This window comes from Heterostelium album, assembly GCF_000004825.1.
Source record: "Heterostelium album PN500 unplaced genomic scaffold PPL_contig13, whole genome shotgun sequence".
In the NCBI taxonomy this organism is placed as follows: Eukaryota; Evosea; class Eumycetozoa; order Acytosteliales; family Acytosteliaceae; genus Heterostelium; species Heterostelium album.
The window spans coordinates 37830-64934 of NW_008805090.1; the positions used below are offsets into that span (position 1 = coordinate 37830).

General features: G+C 33.3%; 10 protein-coding genes across 10 annotated transcripts; 6 read left to right on the forward strand and 4 right to left on the reverse strand.

Annotated features, from left to right (window-relative positions):
• Positions 1 to 1512: 1512 nt before the first annotated feature.
• PPL_05823 (uncharacterized protein) lies at positions 1513 to 3508 on the forward strand (the record flags this gene model as incomplete). The annotated part of the gene is made up of 3 exons (XM_020576694.1): positions 1513 to 1549; positions 1825 to 3087; positions 3180 to 3508. The coding sequence occupies 3 exons, from the start codon at positions 1513 to 1515 to the stop codon at positions 3506 to 3508; spliced, it is 1629 nt and encodes a 542-aa protein (XP_020433106.1).
• A 228-nt stretch (positions 3509 to 3736) lies between these two features.
• PPL_05824 (uncharacterized protein) lies at positions 3737 to 4597 on the reverse strand (the record flags this gene model as incomplete). The annotated part of the gene is made up of 3 exons (XM_020576695.1): positions 3737 to 3746; positions 4178 to 4376; positions 4459 to 4597. The coding sequence occupies 3 exons, from the start codon at positions 4595 to 4597 to the stop codon at positions 3737 to 3739; spliced, it is 348 nt and encodes a 115-aa protein (XP_020433107.1).
• A 573-nt stretch (positions 4598 to 5170) lies between these two features.
• msh6 (Muts-like protein) lies at positions 5171 to 8978 on the forward strand (the record flags this gene model as incomplete). Its single annotated transcript, XM_020576696.1, has 2 exons — positions 5171 to 5314; positions 5427 to 8978. 2 exons carry the CDS (start codon positions 5171 to 5173, stop codon positions 8976 to 8978), a joined length of 3696 nt encoding a protein of 1231 aa, XP_020433108.1.
• A 68-nt stretch (positions 8979 to 9046) lies between these two features.
• Positions 9047 to 11987, reverse strand: ints6 (vWA domain-containing protein; the record flags this gene model as incomplete). The annotated part of the gene is made up of 4 exons (XM_020576697.1): positions 9047 to 10521; positions 10651 to 10843; positions 10931 to 11077; positions 11151 to 11987. The coding sequence occupies 4 exons, from the start codon at positions 11985 to 11987 to the stop codon at positions 9047 to 9049; spliced, it is 2652 nt and encodes an 883-aa protein (XP_020433109.1).
• A 257-nt stretch (positions 11988 to 12244) lies between these two features.
• PPL_05827 (uncharacterized protein) lies at positions 12245 to 12881 on the forward strand (the record flags this gene model as incomplete). Its single annotated transcript, XM_020576698.1, has 2 exons — positions 12245 to 12722; positions 12817 to 12881. 2 exons carry the CDS (start codon positions 12245 to 12247, stop codon positions 12879 to 12881), a joined length of 543 nt encoding a protein of 180 aa, XP_020433110.1.
• Positions 12882 to 16256: 3375 nt separating this feature from the next.
• PPL_05828 (uncharacterized protein) lies at positions 16257 to 17450 on the forward strand (the record flags this gene model as incomplete). The annotated part of the gene is made up of 2 exons (XM_020576699.1): positions 16257 to 16880; positions 16974 to 17450. The coding sequence occupies 2 exons, from the start codon at positions 16257 to 16259 to the stop codon at positions 17448 to 17450; spliced, it is 1101 nt and encodes a 366-aa protein (XP_020433111.1).
• A 752-nt stretch (positions 17451 to 18202) lies between these two features.
• Positions 18203 to 19241, forward strand: PPL_05829 (uncharacterized protein; the record flags this gene model as incomplete). Its single annotated transcript, XM_020576700.1, has 3 exons — positions 18203 to 18460; positions 18778 to 18908; positions 18992 to 19241. The coding sequence occupies 3 exons, from the start codon at positions 18203 to 18205 to the stop codon at positions 19239 to 19241; spliced, it is 639 nt and encodes a 212-aa protein (XP_020433112.1).
• Positions 19242 to 19759: 518 nt separating this feature from the next.
• rab5A (Rab family GTPase) lies at positions 19760 to 21999 on the forward strand (the record flags this gene model as incomplete). Its single annotated transcript, XM_020576701.1, has 6 exons — positions 19760 to 19766; positions 19835 to 19874; positions 20613 to 20652; positions 20831 to 20927; positions 21120 to 21394; positions 21799 to 21999. 6 exons carry the CDS (start codon positions 19760 to 19762, stop codon positions 21997 to 21999), a joined length of 660 nt encoding a protein of 219 aa, XP_020433113.1.
• Positions 22000 to 22140: 141 nt separating this feature from the next.
• Positions 22141 to 25550, reverse strand: exosc10 (3'-5' exonuclease family protein; the record flags this gene model as incomplete). Its single annotated transcript, XM_020576702.1, has 5 exons — positions 22141 to 22155; positions 22252 to 22826; positions 22899 to 24846; positions 24933 to 25031; positions 25152 to 25550. 5 exons carry the CDS (start codon positions 25548 to 25550, stop codon positions 22141 to 22143), a joined length of 3036 nt encoding a protein of 1011 aa, XP_020433114.1.
• Positions 25551 to 26009: 459 nt separating this feature from the next.
• On the reverse strand, positions 26010 to 27014 carry PPL_05832 (FKBP-type peptidyl-prolyl cis-trans isomerase; the record flags this gene model as incomplete). Its single annotated transcript, XM_020576703.1, has 2 exons — positions 26010 to 26917; positions 27005 to 27014. The coding sequence occupies 2 exons, from the start codon at positions 27012 to 27014 to the stop codon at positions 26010 to 26012; spliced, it is 918 nt and encodes a 305-aa protein (XP_020433115.1).
• Between the last annotated feature and the right edge of the window lie 91 nt (positions 27015 to 27105).

Consider the following 27105-nt stretch of genomic DNA (forward strand, 5'->3'; position numbering starts at 1 on the left):
ATCAAAACAAGACTTCGGTCGAAACAACTCAAACATTCAAACATATCAATCCAAATGGCTAAAGAAGCTAGATGACTTCAAGCTCATCAGGAACCACCAAACATGGAACTTCCCAACGCCATCCCAAGTAAACAAATAAAAATAAAATCCATTTGAGTATTCTTCAAGATATGAGAATATTTTAAAAAAAAAAAAAAAATTTTTATGACATTTTCCAATATGTTATTCTTACTGGTGGTGAGACCAAGTGCTGCATGTAGCTAAACAGAATCACAAAACTCATCTTCGAATCAAACTCTGGCCACATGTTATGTACGCAGCCTATGCTATAGACATCACTGTGAGTTCCTGATCATACACCCATCTCAAACATCCACAAGATAAAAATGGCTACCTTCTGGTACAACATACTCATCAACACAAACAATTCAGAGTTTGAACTCAAATACCAACAGAATATCAAACAAACATTAATTATTAGTTGCAATAAAACCCCCTGTACAAGTGATGTGTTGTTGAATATCTCAACTTCCACCTTATTTTGTCACTTAAAAAAAAAAGATATGTTGTACTCAGGTTCGAAGAAACCACTCAAGTATGCCGAGAGCTATTAAACAAGAGATTCCCGTCTTAGAAGCTGGTATAACGAATACTTATATTTAATTATTTTAGATAAAGTTTACTCTTTTTTTTAAAAGAAGGATTTATGAGCTAATCAGCCTTGATGAGGATGGAATTTCATAATTAATTTTATCAGGTTTTCCAATCATCAGTCCGATAATAGGTACAACATCAAACATATTATTCTAAATTAGCCAAGAGCCATTCATTACATCTTAAATCACAACTCATTACTATTTTTATAATTAATATCATAATCTTATTATTTAATATACGAACAAGATTCTGGGATCGATCTTAAATGGACAACCAAACAGATTGATTCTTATGAATGATGTTGACTTTGCTCATCTTAATATCGCCAAATCTAAATGATTTTAGAGTTGGAGGGAGGTATTTGAGATTGAATATTGTGGTATCCATCCTCAAAGATAATCTTAAGTTATTGAAGATTGGGAAGTATTCAATTCTAACTAAGGGAACTTTGAATGTTGAACTAATAAATTAATATAAATGAACAATTAATTTGATTCTCATTTCATTTGTAAGAAAATAGTTTTAAGTTTTAATTAAAAATTATTTTAAAAAGATAAAATAAATCATTTATACATAATAGATATTCTTCATTGAAAATCAGAAATTTTTTTTTTTTTTTACAAGGTTTTGTGTTTGTTTGTTATTCCTTGAAATAATAACCTTCCAAAATCAAAATGAATTTTGTTTCGTTCAAGGAAACGGTGAACCTCACGATCTACACGATTTTTTTACATTCGACAAAAAAAAAAATGAGATCAACAAAAAAATCGAAATGGCTTGACAAAGTTTTCAAAATAAAAAAAAATCTATATTTTTTTTTTTCAACCTTCTTTCATCATAAACAGATAATAAAGAATGCCATCAGTGATAGATAAATTTTTAAGTGATGATGGTATGTGATAATAATAGCATCAGTGCCAACGACAACAAACTAATGTCCACTTTAAATATAAATAGCTCAAAATTTGTTGCTCAATGATTTTTCCCTCTTTATTGGATTGAGTGCTGCCGATCAGACAGAGTTGGCCACAAACTTTTTCAACAAGTCTGAGATCTCAAGTCAACAATTGCCTTTTGTATTGTCGAATCTTATCTCGCTAGCACTAACATCACTTCGAACTTATCAATCATCGTTGTCTGCTGTGATTTCGCTCATTTACAAAGTAGTAATTGCCAACCCCGATCTTTTTCAACAACAAAAGAAAGTGATTTCCGATCTGACTGGTCAAACAACCGATACCATGGATGATGCTATAGAAATCTTTAAATCGTTGCAAGACCTTCTTCAACAAAAAACAGATATCGAGGCTGCCATTTTGAAAACAACTACCCCCGATATTGCTAAACTAATAACGTTAAAAATGCGAATCGAGAATGTACATGCTCATACAATTGGTCTCCAATCACAATTCCTCAAAGCAAACTACGAATGTGTTAACCTCCCAATCTATACAGTATTTGCTTCTCTTCATTTATTGTACATGTATGACATTATCAATAGAAGTACTTTCTACGGATTGGATAATCCCATGAAAGCTCACTACCTCAACTTCTACAAGAGATTCAAAAAGGATTACTTTTCGAATATCTTCAAAGTCTACAGCAATGGTCAAAACAAAGTGTTGGCCAAATTCCCAGAGAAACAATTGGAGAAGTGCAATTACCATTTGACATTCAACAAGTATCAAGAATATAGAAACAACACAATGCTCAATGTTTACCAATATGTCCATATCTTTGCAAACCTAAGGGCCGATTATACTGAATTGGTTGACCGTGGTTTCAACTATGTCAATCCAAGACCATTGTTTTCCAGGATGGTTGCCAAGACCGTTGCTCCTCTAATCACCAAAAAACAAGGAACTGCCAACGTTATCAACCCAGAAGCAATGGGATCATTCAGAATGGAGTTACCGTTCATCCTAAAGAAGATGGAAGATGGATTGGCAAATTTCTATTTCCAAGATGTTTGGCGTATTTGGATGACCGTTGACGATGAGAGAATCAACAGCATTCAAAGTCAATACCTTCAAATGCCATTGTCTACCGCTCGGCTATCGGCAGTGACTGGAACCGAAAAAGGTACCAAAGTTAACCTTGTAGGACCACTCAAGAATCAATTGATTTTCAATGATAGAGATGAAGATGATGATGATAGAATCAAGTTCATTGGATTGGGTGCCGACAACAGAGTTGGTCCAACCAAATACTTGCCAAAGAGCATTCCTTCTGAAAAGATCATCTTTGAAAATCACAAGATCTCACAAGTGGTTGGAATTAACAGAACACCATTCAGAACCGTTGCAAAAGAACTAGATCCAGGTGTCTATGGTCTCGTTCTGGCATTCGTTCCAGATACACTTGAACCAAACTATATGGATGTCACCAAGACCAATATCATTTCGGCAATGTGTTTGGATGCTCCACCAAGTAAGTAAAGTTAATGAAACTTATAATTGTTAAATGACTGATTTACTAACTCTAATACTTTTTTTTAACAAATCAAAAAAAAAACAAAATAGCCAACTATGTACTTCAACAGAATCACAATAATATTCTTGGAATGGATGCAATTCTTTTGAAAGTAGGTGGAACTGCTCTTTTTAGCTTCAAATCAAAGATCCCATATGAATTCACACTTTATACAGAGTGTTATGCAGACGCTGATGCACAGTTCACCTTTTATAAAGAAGGAGACAAAGCACAAGTCTTCTCAATACCCGCTGGACATAGAGTCACCAAATGTTCAACACAAATTATCCAAGCCGATACTAAACGATTCCAATTTAGAGTAAATAAGGGTCCAATTATATTAAAATCAATCTATCTTATTCCAAAATACTTTAATTAATAAATATTCATTTAAATTGATAACGGTTACTTAATATCACTATTTGTTAATTGATAACACTATGTCCAAAAAACAGCTAAAAATTGTCCAATAAAGTTTTTATTTCTTTAGTTTGGAACGGTTACCAGCGTCCGCATATAAGGACAATAAAGATTAAATAATTAAAATATTTAAATTCTAATCTGAGGTTTCTAAATAAGTTAATATTCATCTTTTAGAATTAGGATTTTAATTAAGTCTATATAAAAGAAATAAGATCGCAATTAAGTTATCAAGATTAAAAATATATTTAAAATATAAAAGAAATATATATTTTCTATTTGTATTAATAATCAATAAACCACCTTCTATATAGACTACCATCTTCTTCCGATCAGAGTCTGCTCAGAGTAAACTATCGATTCACTCCTGCCATCAGCGACGCGACTATAATTCGTCAACACTATGGCAGACGATTGAGAATACAAAGTGTAATATGTTTATTTTTGTGATCAATAAATGTCAGTTTGGTAAGGTATATCGTTTTTGTAGACTAAGTATTGATCATAGTCAGCGAGCACCGCATGAGTAATTTCGGTTCCTGGTTTCAATGAATATCTAAGTTGTTTTTGTAAATAATTTAGTACTTCTTATCAATATGAAAGAAAGATATTCCTAACCACCACTTACATTTGTACACTCATAAACTCTGGATTGTCACCTCCAGTTATTACGAGGCAACATTCAGCTTCGGGATCAGATACATAATTTAAAATTGGTTCACCATCGAGCAGTAATTTATAATCATCGTCAACAATATTATGTACTATGTTTCCTAGAGTGAATTTCATTGTTTTTCCTGTGGCCTTGAGTGGTACTTTCATACCAACTAAATTATATTACGATAATAAGTATTTTGCTCTCTGTCTCTCTTTCTTTTCTCTACAAGTTTAAGCAAAGTCAATACTTACCACTACCACCAACACCACTATAAACTATGGGTTCAGTAGTACCTTTTGCACCCATTGTGATCTTTCCCTTCGTCTCCTCATTGAGTAGTTCTATTGTTAACTTTGAATAGTTAATAAATAATCTAAAGACGAAAACCATTGTTCTTTCTGTAGTAATTTTGTAGTTTGTTAGATTTAAAAAAAAAAGAAAAAAGTAAAGTGCAATCCAACTAATGTATAAACAAAGTTTTCGATTAATTGATTATGTTCATTAATCGAAAAAATCAGCCGATCAATAAAAATCTGTCACAGAGAATGAAAATAATTCATCGAAGTGATGATATTATACACAAAAAAAAATCGAAACCAACAATTTCGTGATGTTGAATAGCAATGTTAATTTGATTTGACAACTTGTGGCATGATGGTGTGTTGTTGGGTTCGTGTATTATTCAAACAATAATAAAAAACTTTGTAAGCTGGGTACTCATAAAGTATTAACTAATTATAATTATAATTTGTTATAAATAGTATTTGTATTGGTGATTGATGTTAAGTTTGTTCTAACTTTTTTTTAAAAAAAAAAGAAAAATGTATTATTCTTAGTAAAAAATTAAAAAAAAATTCATATGAATTATTTTTCCCTCCAATTCCAATTATTCTTTTTTTAATTAATACTAAGCCGAATAAAACAAACATTTTTTAATTATTATTCTATAGATCTAATGCCAACATGAAACAAGCTGGTATTTTTCAATTTTTAAATAATAATAATAAAAACAATGGAGTACAGAATAAACCAACAACTTCAAATATAGGGTCTGCTACCAACGATGATTTCGTCTATCATCAACCGAAACATGCATCAACAGTCAATGTTTGTATAGAATCAATCAACAGTTGACCATCACTGAAACAACTTGAACTAACATAAAATCTTACAATGAACTTTAATACTATTGATCAATAATATTATTGCATATATGAAGAATGTTAAAGATGATATAGATGATTTTGAAATGGATTTAGACATTGATTTAGACATTGATACACCTTCGAATAATAATAATAATAATAGTAATAGTAGTAGTAGTAATAGTAGTAGTAGTAATAGTAGTAGTAACAATGGTAATTCAGCAACAGCAAAAACAATGGCACCACAATCAAATAAGAGTGTTATCAAACCTATGATTCCAGCGGTCAAGCAAAGCCCTTCAAAGTTAAATCTAAAGAACATGACAGCTATGACAAACAACAACAACAACAGTAGTAGCAGTGGCAATGGAAATCTTTTATCTTCATTCCAAAAGGTTGGATCTACTGTTCAGACGACTACATTGAATTCGTTCATCAAAAAAGTAGATTCATCCGAAGCTAAAGTAAACTTGTTATTCGAGAAGGATGCAAAGGAGAACGCCAACAAAATTGAGCCCGCTCCAATGACATTGAAACCGAAATCACCATCACTAAAGAATACACCGACAAAGGCACCGGCACCAGCAGCTGTCAGCAAACCAACAACACCAAAGAAACCAACAACACCAAAGAAGCCAACTTCCACTTTGAAAAAGAGAAAGATCGATGAAGATGACGAGGAAGAAGAACAAGATGACGACGACGATTTTGATTTCGATTTGGATGATAATGATCAAGCAGAAGACGATGACGAAGACTACGACGATGACAGCCAATCGAAACCAAAGAAAACAACAACAAAAGGAAAAGGAAAAGCTGCAACAGCAACAGCAGTGAGAACACCAAGCAAAGCGAAATCAAGCAAGAAAGATGATGAACGTTATCAATTCCTTGTGGATATAGCCGACGCCAATCAAATCAAAAAGGGCGAACCAAACTATGACCCAAGCACACTCTACATTCCAAGCACGTTTTTGGTAAATTTCACTCCTTTCGAACGTCAGTATTGGGATATCAAATCGAAAAACTACGACAAGATTGTATTCTTTAAGAAGGGTAAATTCTATGAGCTCTACGAAGACGATGCGGATCTCGGCCATCAGCTGTTCGATTTGAAGATGACCGATCGTGTAAATATGCGTATGGTCGGTGTGCCAGAGAAGAGCTTCCAGCAATGGGCAAAGAAGTTCTTGGAAGCCGGCTACAGGATCACCAAGGTCGACCAGGTCGAATCTCGACTCGCTATGGACAAGCGTCAGAATCAAAAAGGTGCTTCAACCAGCAAAGAGACAATCATTCAACGTGAAGTTACATCGATCCTTACGATTGGAACACTCGTAGACGATAGTTTGTTGCTCGATTCCACTTCAAACTATTTGATGTCCATCAAGGAAGATGATTACAAACAGGAGCTTGGTATCTGCTTTTTGGATAGCTCTGTTGGTTTGTTCTATTTGACCGAGTTTAAGGATGATGAGAATCGATCACACTTGGAGACACTGCTACTACAAACCATGCCAAAGGAGATATTGTATGATAAGAGCTCGATTTCTCAGACAACTCTCAATGTTATCAAGCGGGTGTTGTCCAGAGAAAAATATATCTTGACAACGAGACAACCAACTGAATTCTGGTCGACTGATTTTACACTTGGCAAGCTGGAGGAGATGCAAAAGGCAGACGATCTGAAAAAAGTGTTGGGTGATAATATCGAGGTGGAACATTCACTGCTGGGATATGCGCTGGGTGGATGTTGTTGTTATCTTGAAGATATAAAGATGGCGGATCAAGTTACCAAGCAGGCCAGATTCGAAATGTACAACACACTCGACGGCACCAGTTCTTTGGTTCTCGACGGCCAGAGTCTCGTAAACTTGGAGATTTTCGCAAACACCACCGATGGATCGACCAATGGATCGCTGTTCAAGGTGTTGGATCGTTGCTCCACTCCGTTTGGAAAGCGTCTACTAAAGCAATGGGTTTGTCGTCCACTTTCATCGCGAGAGAAGATCAATGAGCGTTTGGATGCGGTTCAATATCTCGGTGAGAACCAAGAGTTGATGAGCAAACTGTCGACCATGCTCACTCGTGTACCGGATCTCGAGAGAATGCTGTCGAGAATCAAGGCTTGCTCATCAAAGATTGGTGATTTGGTGACTGTGTTGAATGTTTTGGAACGTTGCCAACAGTGTTTGGAAGAGTTGGATTGTGTAGATGAGATCAATTCACCGACACTACAATACCATGTCACAGTTGGAAAGGGATTCCCCAATCTAAAGACTCTTATCTCATCGATGAGATCGAGTTTCGAGATCAATGTAGTACAGTTGATTCCCTCCAAAGGTCTATTTACAGAGTACGATGAATGTCAAGAGAGAATCAAAGCTATCGAGCAAGAGTTGGAGCAACATCTAAAGGATCAAAAGAAACTATTCTCAAGCAATTCAATCGCCTACAAGAGTATCGGAAAGGAGATTTATCAACTTGAAATTCCTATCGATGTATACAACAAACACAAAGCAAAGATGGGTGACTACATCTACAAATCAGAGTTAAAGTCGAAATCAAAGAGATATTGGACGCCGTTTATCGAGAAAAAGGTAAAACAACTTGCCGAGGAAAACGATTCTTTTTCAGCGCTTCAAAAGGTGGTGGAGGTCAGAATACAGGAGCAATTTAACGTAAATGCATCGGCATGGTGTCAAGCAACTGCAAGTTTAGCTCAGATCGATTGTATTCTCTCGCTTGCCAAAGTCAGTCATCTGGCTGGAATCACAACTTGTCGTCCAGAGATTGTTATTTCCGATCATGCACTGCTCGATGCAAAAGAGATGCGTCATCCAGCGATCACACTGAAGGGTGGTGACGATTTCATTCCGAATGACATTACTCTGGGTATCGATCAACAGCCAGGTGTCATGGTACTGACCGGACCAAACATGGGTGGAAAATCAACACTCCTCAGACAATGTTGTATTCTGGTGATCATGGCGCAGCTCGGTTGCTATGTGCCCGCTGCAAGTTGTCGTCTATCGATTGTCGATCGTATCTTTACACGTTTGGGTGCCAACGATAATATTATGGCTGGTCAATCGACATTTATGTTGGAACTACAAGAGACATCGAATGTGTTGAAATACGCCACCAAACGATCGCTTGTCATCATGGATGAACTCGGACGTGGAACCAGTACATTCGATGGTTACTCCATTGCATTCTCAGTGCTAGACTACATATCCAACAAAATCAATTGTATGTGTATTTTCGCAACTCACTACCAATCACTGGCACACGAACCAAAGGTAGCCAAAGCCATCCAGAAATCTCACATGTCTTGCTATGTCGATGATGTCGAGAAGAAGGTTATCTTCCTTTACAAACTGACAGAAGGTGTTTGTCCTGCATCGTATGGTATGCTGGTGGGTGGTATGGCAGGAATACCATCGGAAGTTATCGCCAAGGCCGAAGAGAAAGCCGAACAATTCGAAAAAGAATCGACTGTTTCCACCTATGTACATGGTACCACTAGCACAAAAGAAATAGTAAAGAAAATCACTCAATCCGTAGGTTCAAAAGATTATAAGAAACTTTTGGAACTATGGAAAACCTTGGATATCAATAAATAAATAAAATAAAACTTAATAATAAAGATTGTTTTTGTTTTAATATAATGAACATCATGATTATTATTTATTTATTTGTTTGTTTCACTAACTAATGCATCTAATCTTAAAAGTAAAGAATACTTTTTATATTCTTCTGCCAGTGGTTTAATTTGTTTTCGTATTATATTGTTAACCTCTGTACCTGTACCACCAATCAGTTGAATACTCTTTATGATTTGATCGATATTGTTTTTGGTTGGTCTTCGTATTTCTTTTTTGATACTCATGATTATCTTTTCATTGTTGACACTTGATAAAACTGTTGTTGGTTTGTTATTGTTGGACTGTTCAGATGATGTGATTGGTGTTGGTGAAGGTATTAGATTGTTGGTCGGTATAGATTGTGGAACTGATACTGATCTCGATGGTTGTGGTGGTGAAAGTTTGGTTTGAATGGGAGATGTCGGTAGTTGTGGTGGTGAAATGTTTGATAGTAAAACGGGTGATACTGTAATGTTACTGGCTGTCGGTGTTGGTGGTGATGGTATAGATGGTGATGTTGGAACTGGTGACGCTACCACTGTGTTTGTAGCAGCTGCTGATGATGTTGCAACCGCTGCTGGCATAGATGGTACAAAACTTGATTGTACTGGAGATGTAGCTACATTTGCTGTAGGTATTGTTGATGTCTGTTGAAGTATGTTTGGCAGTGCCACAGAGGTAGGTTGTTGTGGTGGTGATAAAGGTGTTTGCGGCAAAGGAGTTGTAGATACCGGAGGAGGAGGAGGTGATGTTGGTGTTGTGGGTAGCGTTGGTTTCGGTGCAATCTTGATCGGTGGTGGTAGCTTTGAGAGTCTTCTCCTCTTGGGTGGTCCTTTCTTGAGTGAAGCACCCTCCATATCACTGTCCTCTGCTTCATCGATGGAGACATCGAGTCGTTGTCCTTTGTCCTTACGATAGGGATTACCAAACAAAGGATGATTCGGTTTCTTATCCTCATCGATATCACGCAGAGTCTCACGTTTGTTTAGTGTTTCATGATAGTTACCCATTTGACTGATTGGCACATGATATTTCAGCTCTTCGTCGTCCTGTCGCTTCTTGAAGAGATGATGTTTCATTCGATCGAGTTGCGCCAGCAATCCATTCTTTGGAATGTCGAAAACATTACGATGAAGATAAACACTCTGTGGATTCGATGTCGATGCATTCTGTTGAATATCTTCGAATGACTCTGCCACCTCGTCTTCGGCGTCGGGCACCGCAGCAAAAGAGTCGAATCCACTCTCCAGAATCTTATGTACACTCCTATTGCTAAACAAAGATTTGCTATAGGGCGAACTGTTTCCTATGTCCTTATTTACATTGATGTTGGTGATAGAGGGTGATTTCTGTTTCGATGATTCCTGTTTGTTTGATTGTGATTGTTGTTGCTGCTGCTGTTGTTGTTGTTGCTGTGCTGCCGATTGTGTCTTTAACTTTTTTACAAAATTATTCATATGATTTGTGAATTGTATATCTATATTATCGGGTATTAAATTTATAGTACAAAATCTCTTTAATGCTAAAAAAAGTAAACAATATATAAAGTAAATATGATGATGATAATGATAATAATATAAATTTGATTTGTTATTGCTTTTACCATTTCTCATTGGTGTTATATAATAAGGCGGTATAGATAATAAATAACTTTCAAATTCTTGTTTCCACTTTGGTGATGGTGCCAACTTTAAATGATTGACCAACTCATCGAGTAGTACCCACAGTCTTGGATAGTTATAAGGAAATACAAAGAGATTAACGGTTTGACCATTCGAACTTGGTCTTAGATATCCAAATGGATCACCTTGTCCAGGTATAGATTGACTATTAAATACAAATGTCTATAACAATAACAATTGTATTAATAAAATATTAGTTTTTTAAATTTAAATGATTAACAATTAATAATTATTAATAGTTTTACATACTTGTACACAATTGATTTTATTTGCTAAAAGATATTGAGTGGCAGAGCATGGTTCTACTTCATACTTATCGAATGGGAAATTCTCTGGTATATTTGAATCACATTCAAATAATGAATATCTAATTAATGGATGTGTTGATCTTGATGGCTAGAAAAGTAAAGTAAATAGTTAGATCAGATTAGATTAGATTATATGATGTAGATTTTGTTTATATATTTACAAAAGTATTTGAATTGATATCTGGATAATATGATTCTGGTATAGGCCAAAAACCTTGTGTACCTCTGACATATAACATTTTATGTAGAGATGGTGTCGGTTGCATCGGAACGGATTGAGATGGTAGTGGATCGAATGTTACCAATACTCCACTCGTTAGTTTCGTTATGAGTGACTCTATTTGTGCGATCATCTGTTTCATGTTGGTCGCAATCTGTAGTTTACCACCGGTGGCGTCACACACCGCTGAGATCGACTCATTGCTGACAAGCGACGACGTTGAGTTGATAGTGGGTGGCAACGTGCTTGCAATACCAGAGAATTTCATCAAGATCGAAAACAGTCGTTGATCCCAACGATATGCCTCGCTCGTTAGCTCTGCAAACGGGATGGTCGAGCGAGGCACTTGGAATTGATCGACCAGCCCGTTGGCAGTGGTCATTGCACCGCCATCGCTGAGCAACACCACCACCGCCGGCTCGAGAAACCAAGGGTTGCGACCCATGCCGTAGTTATCGATCAGCGTGTGTATTCGGAATTGGTTGAGCAAGTCGAATGCACGACAAATCGAACCGGGCACAACAGAGAGATCGTTGCAATGCAAGTTCTTCAGCTCATTGAGAAACGAGTTGAAGTGGTCACGCCAGCCACTCTTGATTGCATGCGAACTCTCCTCCGTCGTGATCAAAAAGAATCTGTCGTTTCTAATTGAACTATCTTTTGATCTGATCTTTATAAAGTGTTCGATTGCAGCTTTAGCACAATCCAGTAGTGACATTCCATTTGCTGTCTTTTGGTTCATAGAACCACTTGTATCAACAACAAATGTAATCAACATTTCTTGATTGCAATATTAAACAAAAACCACCACTGCTACTAACTACTGCAAACAACAAACTTCTAGAATCTTTTTATATTTTTTTTTTAAAAAATAATAATATATTTGGAAATAAAGTGTAAATATTAATCTAATTAATATTTATTGGAATTCTTTGTTCAACCAAACAACACAACTTTCACTACTTTTTAAAAAAAAAAAAGTTCATTTTTATTTTTAATTTTGATTTATTTGTTTGTTTTTTCAAATAGCACACGATGAATAATGATAACTTAAAGAACAAAAGAAGTAATAATAATAATAATAATAGTAAAAATGCTGATATTATCAATAACAACAATAGTATAATAAATAATCTAAGTAAAGATGATGATTTATTTGTTGATAATTTCAATAGACTAGTTGATCTAAAGTATAGAATCTTAATGGGTTATAAACCGTTGATAAATCTTAGTGATACAACTTGTAAATCATTGACCGATGTCGAATCGATAACAAATGGCAAGAATCATAAAAAGAGAAATAGATCAAATAGTAATGATTTAGATGTAAACGATAATAATAATAATAATGATAATAATGGTACAAGCAGAAAATTAATAAAATCACCAAATGAAAAACAACAACAACAACAACAGCAACAAGTACAACCAATATATTCATTGATAAAAAGAAATAATAATCATAATTATAAAAAGAATCTTTCTATATTGGATTTATACGATGAGACATTCAGTTTGTTGGTGGAGAACGATCTGATGGCATACAATTCAATGGTGATACCCGATATCGATAGGAGCAGCAACAGCAGGAATCAATCTTTTATCAGCAACTACAACATGGAGAAGAGCAAACGCAACTTACAATCGATATCAACAGCCTGGCAAAACATAGATCAGATCCTATCGAGTGACTACCTAAATAGAAACCTTACAACATCCACAACAACAAAGCCATTTACATTAGAACAACGATGTCCATCCATTTTAGAATATCAACTCAACTCACTGGAGTGAATGTAAATTCAATTGTCTGGGTATGCAATATTGGAGATTCGATTCACAACTTTAAAAATAAAATAAAAATAAAAACAAAACACACACCTACTAACCATCGAAGAATAAAGTGTGAGTGTGTGAGCGGAATGTGTGACTTCACTTTAGCAAAAGTCGGATTGTTGTTGCAGTGCAAAATAATATCAATGTTTGGTTTGATGTTTGCTCTTTGCTGGGCCAACATGATCGAAAATGCACCGAAAAACAAAAATAAATGGTGGTTTTTATTCATTGCACCTCCAATAACAATAAAAAAAATAAAAATATAATCAAAAAAAAATTTGACAGTAAATCAAACCACCCCTCTGATATTCTTTTTTCTTTATCAAACATCAAAAAGTCAAGTTGAAAAATGTGTGCAAAAAAAAAAAAAAAAATATCTGGTGGAGGACCTTATTAAATTATTTTCCCTCACATTAAATTTAAGATTATTCGTAAAGTTTTGATTTTATTTTATTTTTTTGCTTCGACCACACAACAAACAAATAAATATATTTAGAAATAGAAAAGATAAAAAGAGAATCTTTTTAAAAAACTAGTTTTCAGTGAACAAAAATTACACATCTTTTGAAATTGTTATCAGTAACTTTTAAAATAGTATGTAACTAAGAATAAAACAAAAAACACTATTATCACAACATATCACAATAATAAGCTATAAACAATAATAATAATAATAAGTTTTAATAATCTTTTAAAGAAAAATTATATTTTCTATTCTTTATTGTGCATTGAAAAATAATTAAAACTTTTTCACTTTGCTTCCACTCCACCCCCTTCTTCACATTGAGCAAATATAATCAATAATTGTTCCAAAATACAAACGATTATCTTTGCGAAATATACTACATACAAATTAAGCCAAAAATACATACACATTATTTGGATCTATTCAAAGAAGCAATGCTCAAAATTTGTAGAGTGACCAAACCTTTTTTATCTTACTTCTTACTTAATTTAAGTAGTTGGTTAACTTTGTAAAGTGAATGATCGACTAAAAATAATAGTAATAATGATAGTTGTGCCATTTCCAAAAGCATTAGCTACAACGACGACAACTTTAAAGCTTAAAGGTTACATTTTTTTTTACATTCTATTGTTACTGTATTTAACTCTTAAATCTCCCACCTTATTTTACAGTATTGAAAGTAAAGTGTTGTAAATTAGATTATCCATCATTCTTCTGCATTCTTCATATTTCTTTATCCCTAAATTCAATCAAATCAAATATCAATTGGTGAATGTGTTTTGTTGTTGTTGTTGTTTATATAACAAATACTTAAATAACAAATAACAACACAAAGACACACTCTCACACTATTTCAAATATCCATTCTATAAACACACACACAATAACAACTTATAACAAACACCACTAGTTAGTTAACTTTATATAATATTGGTGCAAAAGAATGTGAGACATCGAATGTTTAAATTGGTTTTATTTTTTAGTTGGGTGTTGGGGTGATACTGCCTGGTATCGAAAAGTTTGTGGGATCCTATGCTGCATGTGTGTGTGGTTAACAAAATCATTTGAATAATAACAAAAAAAGGAGGAGTTAGAGTGAGAGGTATGATATTTATCAACAATGATGTTGATTCATTCATTATCACATTTAAATTGTAATTGTGATTGTTATAAAAACAACAACATAGTGTAGAAGTGTACATTTATATATATGCTTTTTTAAAAAATAAATACATTTTTAAAGTAATTGAAAGATATTGTAAAACAGGTTATCCTAACAACATCATATTATAATAACAACAATAATTAACAACAATAAGAACAAAGAACAAAGAACAAACAGATTTTAAATTTCAATAATTATAATCATTTATTCCTAAAAATATTAGACAATTATAATTTCCTATTTATATTTTTTTAAACAAATAAACTATTTATTATTTAATAATAATAATTATGTTAAATTAGCAACAACAACAACAACAACAATTTATTAAAGAATTCAAGTTTGTAAGAAATCATAATTCATTCAACAGTAAAAGAAAAAAAGTGTAAATGAGAACACGCTTCAAAGATTATTATTGATAAAATGTGTTTTTGTTTTACACATTTTGTTCATACATTTTTATCATATTATAGATTAACAGTTAGATTCTTGCTTGTTTATTTTCATTATTGTTTTGTTTGCAGCATGCTTACTTACTTACTCCCTCCCCACTAAAATTTGTAAAAATTAATCAAAGAAAATCATGATTCACTACTTTTCCTACACTATACTATCTATCTCTGCACTACATCGATGTCTTTTACATAATTCAAATCAACACATTATCAATAACAACAATAAATAAAACATTACACACAACACACACACAAATAACACAAACAAAATAAATAAATTAAAAAAAATCAAACCACTCCACTCTACCCTTTTTTTCAATTCAATTTCAATCTATATAATTTACTATATAGTGTTGTCTTGTCTTGAATCAAATAAATATAATCAAGACAAGAAAGACAACATAACGACCAACAGACAATCAGACATACATACTGCATATATTGAACGGGTACTGAAACGGATGTATATTAAATTTAACAAAATATTTATTTCAAATCTTTGCTTTTGCTTTTCTTAATTTGTGTTGTGTTGTTGTGTGACTGGCTCTTCTTTTTTTTTTTTTTTTTTAATATGAGTGTGTTGTGGTGCATGGTTTGCCATCATTATCATTATCATAAGCAATTTTTATTTGCTTGTACGGGAATTGATTGTTTATTTCTTTTTTTCTTATTAATAAATTTTTATTTTCATTTTATATTAATTTGTTGTTATATTACATTGTCAAACAAACAATCAATCGACTTTCACAGTCTGTGATGATTGATAAACCACCACCACATCATTCATTTGTAATACATTACATTGTTATTACCAATTATATATATAAAAATAATAAAATAATAAACAAAACTAAAAAACTAATTTATCTAACATATTAATTTATTTATCATTACCATTTCACAAAAAAAAAAAAAAAAGAATATCTTTTTTTTTTACTTTGTACTTTTAGGTTATTATTTAATTTCTCTCTAAATCGACAAAAGAAAGAAATATCATTAGTCTAGTCTATACTATTTATAAATATCAAGCAAATCAGATCAATAGTCATCGAATTAGAATCAATAATCATATTCAAAGAGACAGTAGAATTAGAAACACATAAAAATAGACAACAACAAAAAAAAATGACTGTATTAGTAGAGAATAAACAACAAAATGGTGCATCGGCATCAACTACAGAGTTGGAACTCAAAGTATTCAAGGTTTTAGCTGCATTTTCACAGAGCATAGAGAAATCACTGATTACAAGTCAAACCAATATCAATGATATGTATAAAACATTAAATTGTCCGTTGCCTCAATCACCGGAATTGAAGCAACTCAATCAGATTACAGACACTGGTAACATTGGTCTCCTAACAATACAGATGGTCAGAACTGTCATTCAAAGATCAGAAGCACTATCTAAACAAATTTCAACTTTAAATACAACAGTTAAAAATAATAATATAAATTTAAATAACAATAATAGTAATAATAATAATAGTAGCAGTAGCAGTAGTAATGCCGAAATTAAAGCTTATAAAATGGAGATTGAATCATTAAAAAAGAAAATAACAAGATTACAACAAACTACACCTTCATCATCCTCTTCTTCTACAACTACAACAACAACTACTTCAACTTCAACAGCCAACAACACTATCACAAAATCAACATCAAACAATCATTTAAACGAAGAATCAACAACATCCAATAGCAATAGATCGTCAAAGGATCACAGCAGCGAATCGTTGTCATCGCTCAGAGTGAGAACAGACGATATGCGAGACAGCTCCGACTGGGACACCAAGTACCAGACGGAACTACAACTCAATTCACTGCTGTCAGAGTTCTTTAAGAATGAAGTCGAGATTTCACATGACCCGATGATGGACGATGAATTGATAGAGACACCGCGCGAAGACTCGATACTGTCGTCGACAAGCTCGTCATCGGCGGCACACGCCTCGACTGAGATGCACATCACCAACGGACACGCATCGATATCGTCGGGATCGTCGCCCATCGTAACACCGCCAACGATCAGCGCCAACGACAAGACACTCAGCTCAAGCGGATCATTCACTTCACAGGCACACTCACCACTGACACACTCAGCATCGTCCACCTCCATCCTCGGAAACTCCTCACCATCTTCATCGTCGACCAACCTCGCCTATGGCGACTCGCCATCGAGACAGTCATCGGCTAACCTCGGCAACTCTACCAACGCAGCACCCAAGAAGGCATATCTCACCGATCTACTCGATCAAATCGATCTTGAAAACAACACACCATCAAAAGATAAAAAGAAAGGAAAATTCAAATTCTTTTAAAAGAATAGAGTTTTAAATACTTTTAATAATAATAGATAGTCAGTTATATAATTGTAATTTCGATCAAATAAATAATATTATGCCACAATATTAATAATAATAAATAAAAAACAATCTTTTTATTTTTTTTTTTTAAACAAAGATATTATGAATTGTCAAATTCTTTTGAAGAACAGAAAAAAATTAGTAAAGTGTGATCAGCCATCGGAGAAAGAACAACAGAGATATTATGAGTTAATGAGTTAACAATCATCTTTTTTAAAAAATAATAATTTATTTATCAGATTAAAAAGTTATAAAACAACTTTCAGAAATTTATTTTCAATAAACTTTGAAATACAAAGATGACCCGAAAGAGCGTCAATGGACCTTTATTTTTTGGTGATTGTTCGAAGATTGCCCATTGTTCCGAATTTTTGGATTTTTTTTGTGACAAAAAAAAAATACTAAAAAATTAAAATAAAAATATTTAAATTTTTTTTTGTTTTTTACAACCAATTAAATGTGTGGTTTTATATAATTTTGATTCTTATTCAATAATATTATTTCAATAGTGTAAAGAGAAATAATAAAAATTATAACTGGCAATAGTTTTTATATCATTCGTTTGTTTAAGCTTTTAGTAGTAGATTAGATTAACAAGTTTACTAGATAGATAGATAGATAGATTATAGATAAATAGATAAGAGATATATAGATAGATAGTAGTTTGGAGATTCAAAAGTAGCAAAAAAAAAAACAATTACAGCACTATGGGTCATAAACATTTAGATAAATTAACAGGCTTGTTTGGCTTGTTGTTTGCCGGTGCCATTGCAGGTTTGAATGCCTACTCATTCGAAAACAATACAGTATGGTATGAAATTGGTATTACTACTGCCCTCGATGTCATTTTCTCTTTCACAAGAGGAGGATTGACCAATGCCATGTCCGACTCTCATTGGGACAACTCTAAAACCAAACAAACTCTTTATATTTCATTTGGTTTTGTAATTGTATCTTTTGTATTTGTAAGTAAACAAAATAAATATATAAATAATACACAAGATAATACACAAAATAATACACAGAATAATAAACAAAATAATTCACAAAATAGTACACAAAATAATAAACAAAATAATACACAGAATAATACACAGAACAATACACATAATAATACACAAAATACCCAAAGTAAACCATTGTTTGATATCGAATCGATTGATTTTGGTGACGATGATCATGATATCGGATCGAGCTTGATTTATAGTGGTAAAATATATCATTAACTAATTTGTACAAATATCTTCTTCTTCTTCTTCTTCTTATTCTTGTGCTTAAATAGGCTGTTTTGGTATTTTTAATTTGTATTATTGGATTCATTAGAAAAGTTAGCAGAGCTGCCAAGAAGTTTGTTCTTGCTTCATGTATTCTAGTCTTTGTATCGAATGTCTTTGCTTTATTGTTATTCTTGATGTATGTATATCGTAGCATATTAATTAATAGTTTAAACTATGAATTTGTATACTAAATTAAATTCTACTACTAAATCTCTTTAGGATTAATCGTGCATTCTGTGATGATTTAACCGATGGTATCATTTCAAGTAACTTTGCCAATGAGATTCAAAAGACAAAGATTTGCTCCGACTTTAGAGGTCACTACAGTGGATTCGGTTACAACATCTATTGGAAACCAGAAGCCGGTTGGATCTGCGAGTTGGTTGCCACCATCCTCAGTATCTTCCTCATCATCGTTGGATCAAGAATCTTACATGCCAAGAAGCATGGATATCAAGTCATTAGATAAAAATATAATAATATATCACAACAACAACAACAACAACAACAACAAATATATTATTTATAACATATAAAAAACAAAAAACAAAAAAAAACAAACAAATCTTGTAACCATAGAAAATAATAATAATCATAGTTTATGTGGTAATAATAATAGTATTATATATTTATAAATATAAAATTAATTATCCACACTCCCTTCCACCAATTCTTAAAACACTCCACAACTACAACTCTTACCAATTGGCAAAATATATTTTTAGATTTAAATTAAATAGTCAACACATATTTTTAGATTTAAATTAAATTAATGGAAAACTTTTTCCTTAAATTAGTTTCAATTAATAATAAACTTAAAATTTTAAATATCCAAAAAGTTTGTTGTTTAAGCACAATTTACCACTCTTTTTTTAGTTCCTCATCCCCTCAAAAATCAAGAAATTATTTTGCAAAAAAACTAGAAGTTCATTTTGAAAAAAATAAAATAAAAAAACAAAACAAAAAAATAAAAAAACAATAAAAAATATGGTGGGTTTTTGATTTTTTTTTTTTTCCATTTTATTTAATTTTATATTATTTATATATATATTTTTTTTATAGTTTTGAATGAACAATTGTTTGATTGTGAGATAAATAGTATGCAAAAAAATAAGAAATTATAAAACAACAACAATAATATAATAAAAAAATAATAAGAAAAGAAACAAACATAAAGAAACACAAAACCAAACTTAATTTATTAATTACATACTACCAACAACAACAACAAACACCACATCTATACCTCTCTGTAGTATATTGTTATTTTTTTTTTTTTGACCAAGTATTGCAAACTTTTTTATAATCCACTATTTCTATTCTTTTTTATTTATTTTTTATAACAACATTATTAAACAGACTGTACTTGTTATAATTCTAGCATTTCATAAAAACTAAACAACAACAACACCACGCAACCACAAAACAATATACCAAAACAAAAACAAAAACACCTTTCAATACGATCATCATTTCAATTCATAATATATATCATAATAAATAAATCATAAAACAAAAAATAACAACAATTTTTATTATACTTTAAAAATTAATACAACAACAAAAAAAATTAAAAAAAAAATATAAATCATATCAAAAATTGTTAACTAAAAAAAAATCATACAAATATCTAATTAATTTAACCAAATTCATTCACAATATATCAAACTACTACTCAATTAATATACTGTCTTTTTATTGTTGTTTGTTTCATTCTTTTTTTAATAATAATTCACTTTTAATAATTGTATTAACCTTTACTATTTTTATCGAGTTTAGATTATAACGTTCGATTTAGTTTTATCATCAATACCTTTTTTATATATTAATATTCATATAGTCAGTTTTATAAAATACAATACAATAGTTTTAAAGATAATGTATGTATTAATAAACTACTTATACAACAATATATCTTGTTTGTTTTTTTTACTAATGATATCTTAATACTATCAAACAGTACTAGTTTAGTTTTAGAAGAAAATTTTTTAGTTTTAGCAATTATAAATAATCATAAATACAGATATGAACAATAACAACAAAATATTTCAGTTTAAGCTTGTATTGTTAGGTGAGGCAGCAGTAGGAAAGTCATCCCTGGTACTCAGATTTGTTCGTGGACACTTCTTGGATTATCAAGAAAGTACTATTGGTGGTAAGTTATCGATAATAATGTTAATCGTTTTGAGTCGGTGGTTAGTTAGTTTAGAGTTGTCAATTGATACAAAACAACAGTATTTGCAAAAGGACAACTCTTTATTACGATGGATCATCGGAATCAATACACAACCGTCATATCACCAAAAACAAAAGTTATTAATCAATAACAACAAATAATATATTATAGCTGCATTCTTGGCACAAACAGTTTGTTTAAATGATACTACAGTTAAATTTGAGATTTGGGATACTGCTGGACAGGAGAGATATCACACTCTTGCACCAATGTACTATCGTGGTGCTCAAGCTGCTATTGTAGTTTATGATATTAGAAGTCAAGATTCATTCGAAAGAGCAATTAAATGGGTAAAGGAGCTACAAAGACAAGGAAGTCCAAACATTGTTATCGCTTTGGCCGGTAATAAGCTGGATTTGGCAGCCAAGCGTAAAGTAGAAACTTCAGTATGTATCAAATCAATCAATCAATCAATCAATCAATCAATCCACAACACAGTCAAATACAACAACAATCATAGCAAACAATCACACATAAACAAATGGTTTTAGCCACAGGTATCATTAGAGTGAGGCTTGACACTAAATTCCGTTAGGATTGTGTTCATCGGATAGGATTGGTGCCTAACGGAATCACACACACCACAAAAATCATCACTTGCCTCAGTTCCCTCCCTCACTACAATTCAACCACATCGGCGATATTTTTATTTTGTGTGAACCAAAATAATTTTGTTTTTTTTTTTAATAGCAACAATTTTCACATTTAATTTCCATTTTTGATTTATTTTTTTGATTTTTATTTTTTTTTGATTTTTTTGTCTAACACTCTTAATCTCTCACTATTTCAGGAAGCACAAACTTATGCAGAAGAAAATGGACTGTTATTTATGGAAACATCAGCCAAGACTGCTCAAAATGTGAATGAACTTTTTGTAGAAATAGCCAAGAAACTTCCAAAGACACCAAATCCCAGACCTGGCTCGGGAAGATTACCAATTTCTCCGATCGACAACAATCCCCAAAAGAAGAAACCATGCTGCAGCAGTTAATATAATAACTAGTTCTCATGTATCTTATTACCAAATATAAATAAAATATTGATTTTTTGACCTATTATCTTATTGATTATCAACTCAAAACAAAAAAAAAAAAGATTGATAGAATATTATATAGAATGAATGTGTATTATTTTATTTTTTAGAAAACTAAAGACAAATAAATGATTGGAAAGAGAAATGAAAAGAAAATTAGTATCATTTGTGAAACTGTATAAATATATAATAAGGATTCTTGATACTTACTTGACTCTGGGGTACAAAAGCTGATTTAATACCTCTGACGCCAGTTGTTCCTTTAGTTTTCTTTGTGTTTGTTTGAGTCTGGAAATCGATATTGAAAAAGTTTGGTTGTGGAACAACATTTTGTGGTTGTTGTGGTTGTTGATTCTGATGTTGGCTATAATCGAATGGAACAAATTGTTGTTGTTGTCCTTGTTGCTGTTGTTGCTGTTGTTGTGGTAATTGATGATGTTGATGTTGTTTGTTTTTCTTGTTCAACTTTGGTTGAGTTGATTGATGCGATGCCATATTTCTATTTGGTTGATGCATTGGGGGTTGTTGCTCGATCTGAGAGCTAATCGGTTGAATCGGCTGTTGGTGAGTGGGTGTAGTTCCACCGTCTGGAATCCAACCAATACCTTTCATAAAGGTAACTGGATCGGCATCTAAAAGATCACCTTTCCTTGGTTTGCTTTGTTCATTCAATTGTGTGTTTGCGTTGGTTGCGGCGGGGACTGTCTCTTTCAACTTTTTCTTTTCTTTATTTCTTCTTCTATTTAAATTAGACAATTGATAGATTTCTTCCATACTCTTTGGAACTATTTTTAAAAAGTAGTAAAATGTTAATAAACTTATTGATATCAGTTAAAGAGAGTTATTAAAATACATACTATCTTCTTCACCGGAATCAGAGAGATGAGAATCAATTAATTCATTTTCATCCATTTCGTTTGATTTGGTAGATTTGTCATCATCGTCATCGTCGTCATCATCGCCAAGTGCATCTACGTCTAGCATGGTTTGGCTTTGATTTGGTTGATTTCTAAGTTCGGCGACTGGCTTGAAGACTGGAGTGGTTCCAGATGATGGATCAAATGAAGACTTAACCATTGATGCAATCTTTTTATGTCTCTTGGAATCGGCGTCATCCATATCTTCAGAGTCAAACACTAGACTTTGTGGTAAACTAATATTGGATTGTAGGTTTTGGTTGGAAGAAGAGACACTGGCGGTTCTTCTTGGAGTTGGTGATAGAAGTGATTGAAGTGGAATTGGTTCTTGATTAGAAATATCGAGCCAGCCAGCAGTTTTATACAACTCATGAGTTGATAACACTGGACTTTGTGAATGTGAACTTGGATAAACTGTATTGGCAGAGACAGATGTGAATTGTTCGATTTGTTGATGATGATGTTGGTGATGATGGTGATGTTGATGTTGTTGTTGTTGATGATGGTGATGTTGTTGCTGTTGTTGTTGTTGTTGTTGCTGCTGCTGCTGTTGTTGTTGTTGATGAATTGCTTGCATTTGTAACTGTTGTTGTTGAATCTGTTGTTGTTGTTGTTGTTGTTGTTGAATCATATGATTCGATTGTGGAAGGAATCTATTGATTCCCATTGGGAATTGTTTCGATTCATCGTTTGAAATTCTTGATCTAAGAATATCTTGTAGTAGCTCGTGACCGTATTGCTTGATATATGGTGGAATGGGTGTGCAACAAGCCAGCAGGTCGGTGATGGTAGTTGGCTGTTTCTCAACGATCAGTTGCATCATAGAGTTGGGCAGAATGTATCTAACACTCTCGTCATCGTCACGTGCAACCTTTTCTCGCCAATTGTAGAGCAATCTGAAAATCTTGAGTTGCGCAGGGTTGTAGGTGATTCCATTCTTTTTCAGGTACTCGGCGTGCGAATTCTCGTCGAGAATATCCTTTTCGTACTTGATCAGACAGATCTCTTTGCTTCGACGGAGTACCTCCATCAGGTAGTTGTTGGTCGACTTGCCCTTGAGTACGAGCTCGTTTCTCAATCGATCGTAGATATAGAGCAGATAGTGAGTGTCCTCTCTTGCGTATTTAATCATCTCCTCGGGAACTGGACGGATTCGCCAGTCGGCAAGCTGGAACTTCTTGTTGGCATCGACACCACAGTAGAAGCGAAGCAAAAAGGCGAGGGACGCCGAAGGATACTCGAGAATTCTCGATGCCTGACCGGTGTCAAACATGTTTACTATGTAGATTCCAAAGTCACGCTGTAGCCATTTCACGTCGCTCTCACTACCATGCAGCACCTTTACGATCTTGGGGTTGGTGAACGGCACGTTGAGCATCTTCATGTGCGAGCGGAGTACGAGTGTATCGACGATGAAATCCTCGGTTCTAGTGGAGACTTGCATCAGACAAACGAAACCCTGGAAGGAACGATAGTTGTGTGCTTCGAGATCGACAGCAAACTCCTCGACCTGATTCAACTTTTCGGTGAGCGCGGCCAGTTGGTCGACGCGATCCACCCAGGTGTAGGCGGTCTCGTCGAGTCCCTTATAGAGATTCTCGCGGCACGACTGAATTTGCTTTGCCAAGAATTGCAAGTGGTTCAGTTCGTACTCGTAGGGATGTGGGAACACGATCTTCTCTTGCTCCTTGGTTCTAATCACCTTGCCATGCACAATCTCAACCCTCGACTTTTCAAACAAAGCATCGAGTGGTACCATTGAATTGGGTTTCTCCTGAATCTTTGGAAGGAATGGGAAATTGGAATTATCGATTGGATCTTCAAATTTCAATTGTGGTCTCTGAATATTAACACCATAAAACATATTGAATTCATTGGATTTACCAGACTATGTTATTAGATGGATAAAAAGGTGAATAGTAATTAGTACAAAATTATGTAGATTTTGCTTATCTAGATAAACGTATCACTTACTTTTGAAACGGTTGTTGTCGATGCCAGATATACATTTGGTTGAATTGCAGATCCCTGTTGTTGATTCTGTGGCTTATCTAGTCTATCGGTAAAGTTATCCTTGAGAGAGAGTAATAGATAAAGTAAATAAAACAATCATTGATTCGATTTGATTTTGATTCGATTTCGATTTCGATTTGATTGGCGAATCAGTGTTTAGTTTTTGTTTGATCTACATACTACTTTATCAATAATACCATCGACTACATCAACGATCGATGGGAAACGTTCAGAGATTTCATCGACATCGTCGACATCGATGTTTGAGAAGAGATTGTCTTGATTCTTGGGATCCTCTGCGTTCACAAAGTTTTGAGTGAGATTCAATAGACGTTTGCCAAAGTCATTCATTTTATTCTTAAATGCAGGATAAGTGGAGTAGTAGGAATGATCCTCCTCCACTGGAAGTTGATTCGATATCTTTATCGCAGAGATCAAATTGCCATAGAGATTCTTTTGAAACGATTCCAATGTATCCGATGTAATCAATGTGCCACCACCAACAATATTACTATTACTATTGCTGCTACTACTACTAGATAGTGATGATGACGAAGCTCTATTATTATTATTTAACATGCTAAATATTCTATTTCTATTCTTTTTTTTTTTTTTTGTTTTTTCAAATTCTTTTTTCTTCTTTACAAAATCAAAAAAAAAAAAAAAAGGAAAAATACTTAAAAAAATAGATATAAACTTAAAAATAAATAGATTATTTACAATATATAAATATATAAATAAATAATATAAAAAGATAAATATGAATTATAAATTATCTATCTTTTGTAATTTTTTAAAAAAATATGAATATAAAAAAAAAAAAAAATGTTGCATAAAATTTTTTTGTCGAAAATTTTCAAATTTTTGATAACCGTTAATTTTGTTATTGTGTTGTTTGGCAAATTAAAGGAAGTTCGTTAAAGATTGATTAAACAATATGAAGTTTGTTATATATGTTATGTTTGTTGAATAATAAAATAAATGATATAATTTCTTAGTTTAAATTATTTTTATTTTTATTTTATTATTATTTGTTGTTTATCTACCAACTTTAACGAGTTCAACGTCGAAAATAAGAGTTGCATTGGGTGGGATACCTGGGACACCTTGTGAACCGTAACCCATTGAAGCTGGGATGGTAAGACGACGCTTACCTCCGACCTTCATACCTTCGACACCGACATCCCATCCCTTGATGACTTCACCGACACCGAGTTTGAAGGTGAATGGCTTGACGAGCGACGAATCGAATTTCTTTCCGTTTGTCAACTTACCGAGGTACTTGACAGATACCTTTTGACCTCTGGTCGCTTGGAATCCAGATCCAACAACTACATCCTCCATGATCAAACCACTTGGTAATTTCTTAATAGCTGGTTCAGCCTTCTTTGCTGGTTGTTCGACTTTCTTTTGTTCTACTGGTTTTTGTTGTTCGACTTTCTTCTCTGGTGACTTGGCAGCAGCTGGCTTGGCTGGTGGAGCGGCTTCGACAGCCTTCTTTGCCTTCTTCTTGGCGGCCTGGGCGGCAGCTTCCTCCTCTTGCTTTCTCTTCAATTGTCTCTTGATTTCCTCTTCGTCGATCTCCTCCTCTTCGTCGTCGTCTTCCATTTCGAGCTCTTCGTCTTCCTCTTCGTCTTCACCGTCCTCACCGAATTCGTCGTCTTGACCACCGTCCATCGAGGAAATGAAGAAACCAGTCAAGTGGATGGTTTGACCAGCACCCTTGACTTGGAGAGTGATCTCCTTGCCCTCTTCGAACACCAAATCCAAGCTGGTCGACTCCAAGCCACCGAGCTTCAAGGAGCACAACGAATACTCCTTACCATCATATTTAACAACTAAAACGTTACGATCAGTACCGGTAGCATCGACAGACAAACATGCAGATGTCAAATGTGCATCGTATGGTGGTGCGAAACTGATTGCTTTATTTGAAACTTCAATACCTATATTATAATTACCAATTAAATTTAAATAGTAATTAATATTAAGTTATTGACTACTAATTGAAATAAAAACAAAAACACACTTACCCCAAAACATTTTTATTATCTATATAATTGTATAGCTCTTGAGCAAAAGGACCTGTAAAAAAAAAAAAAAAAAAAAGAGAATAATTAAATTTGGATTGAAA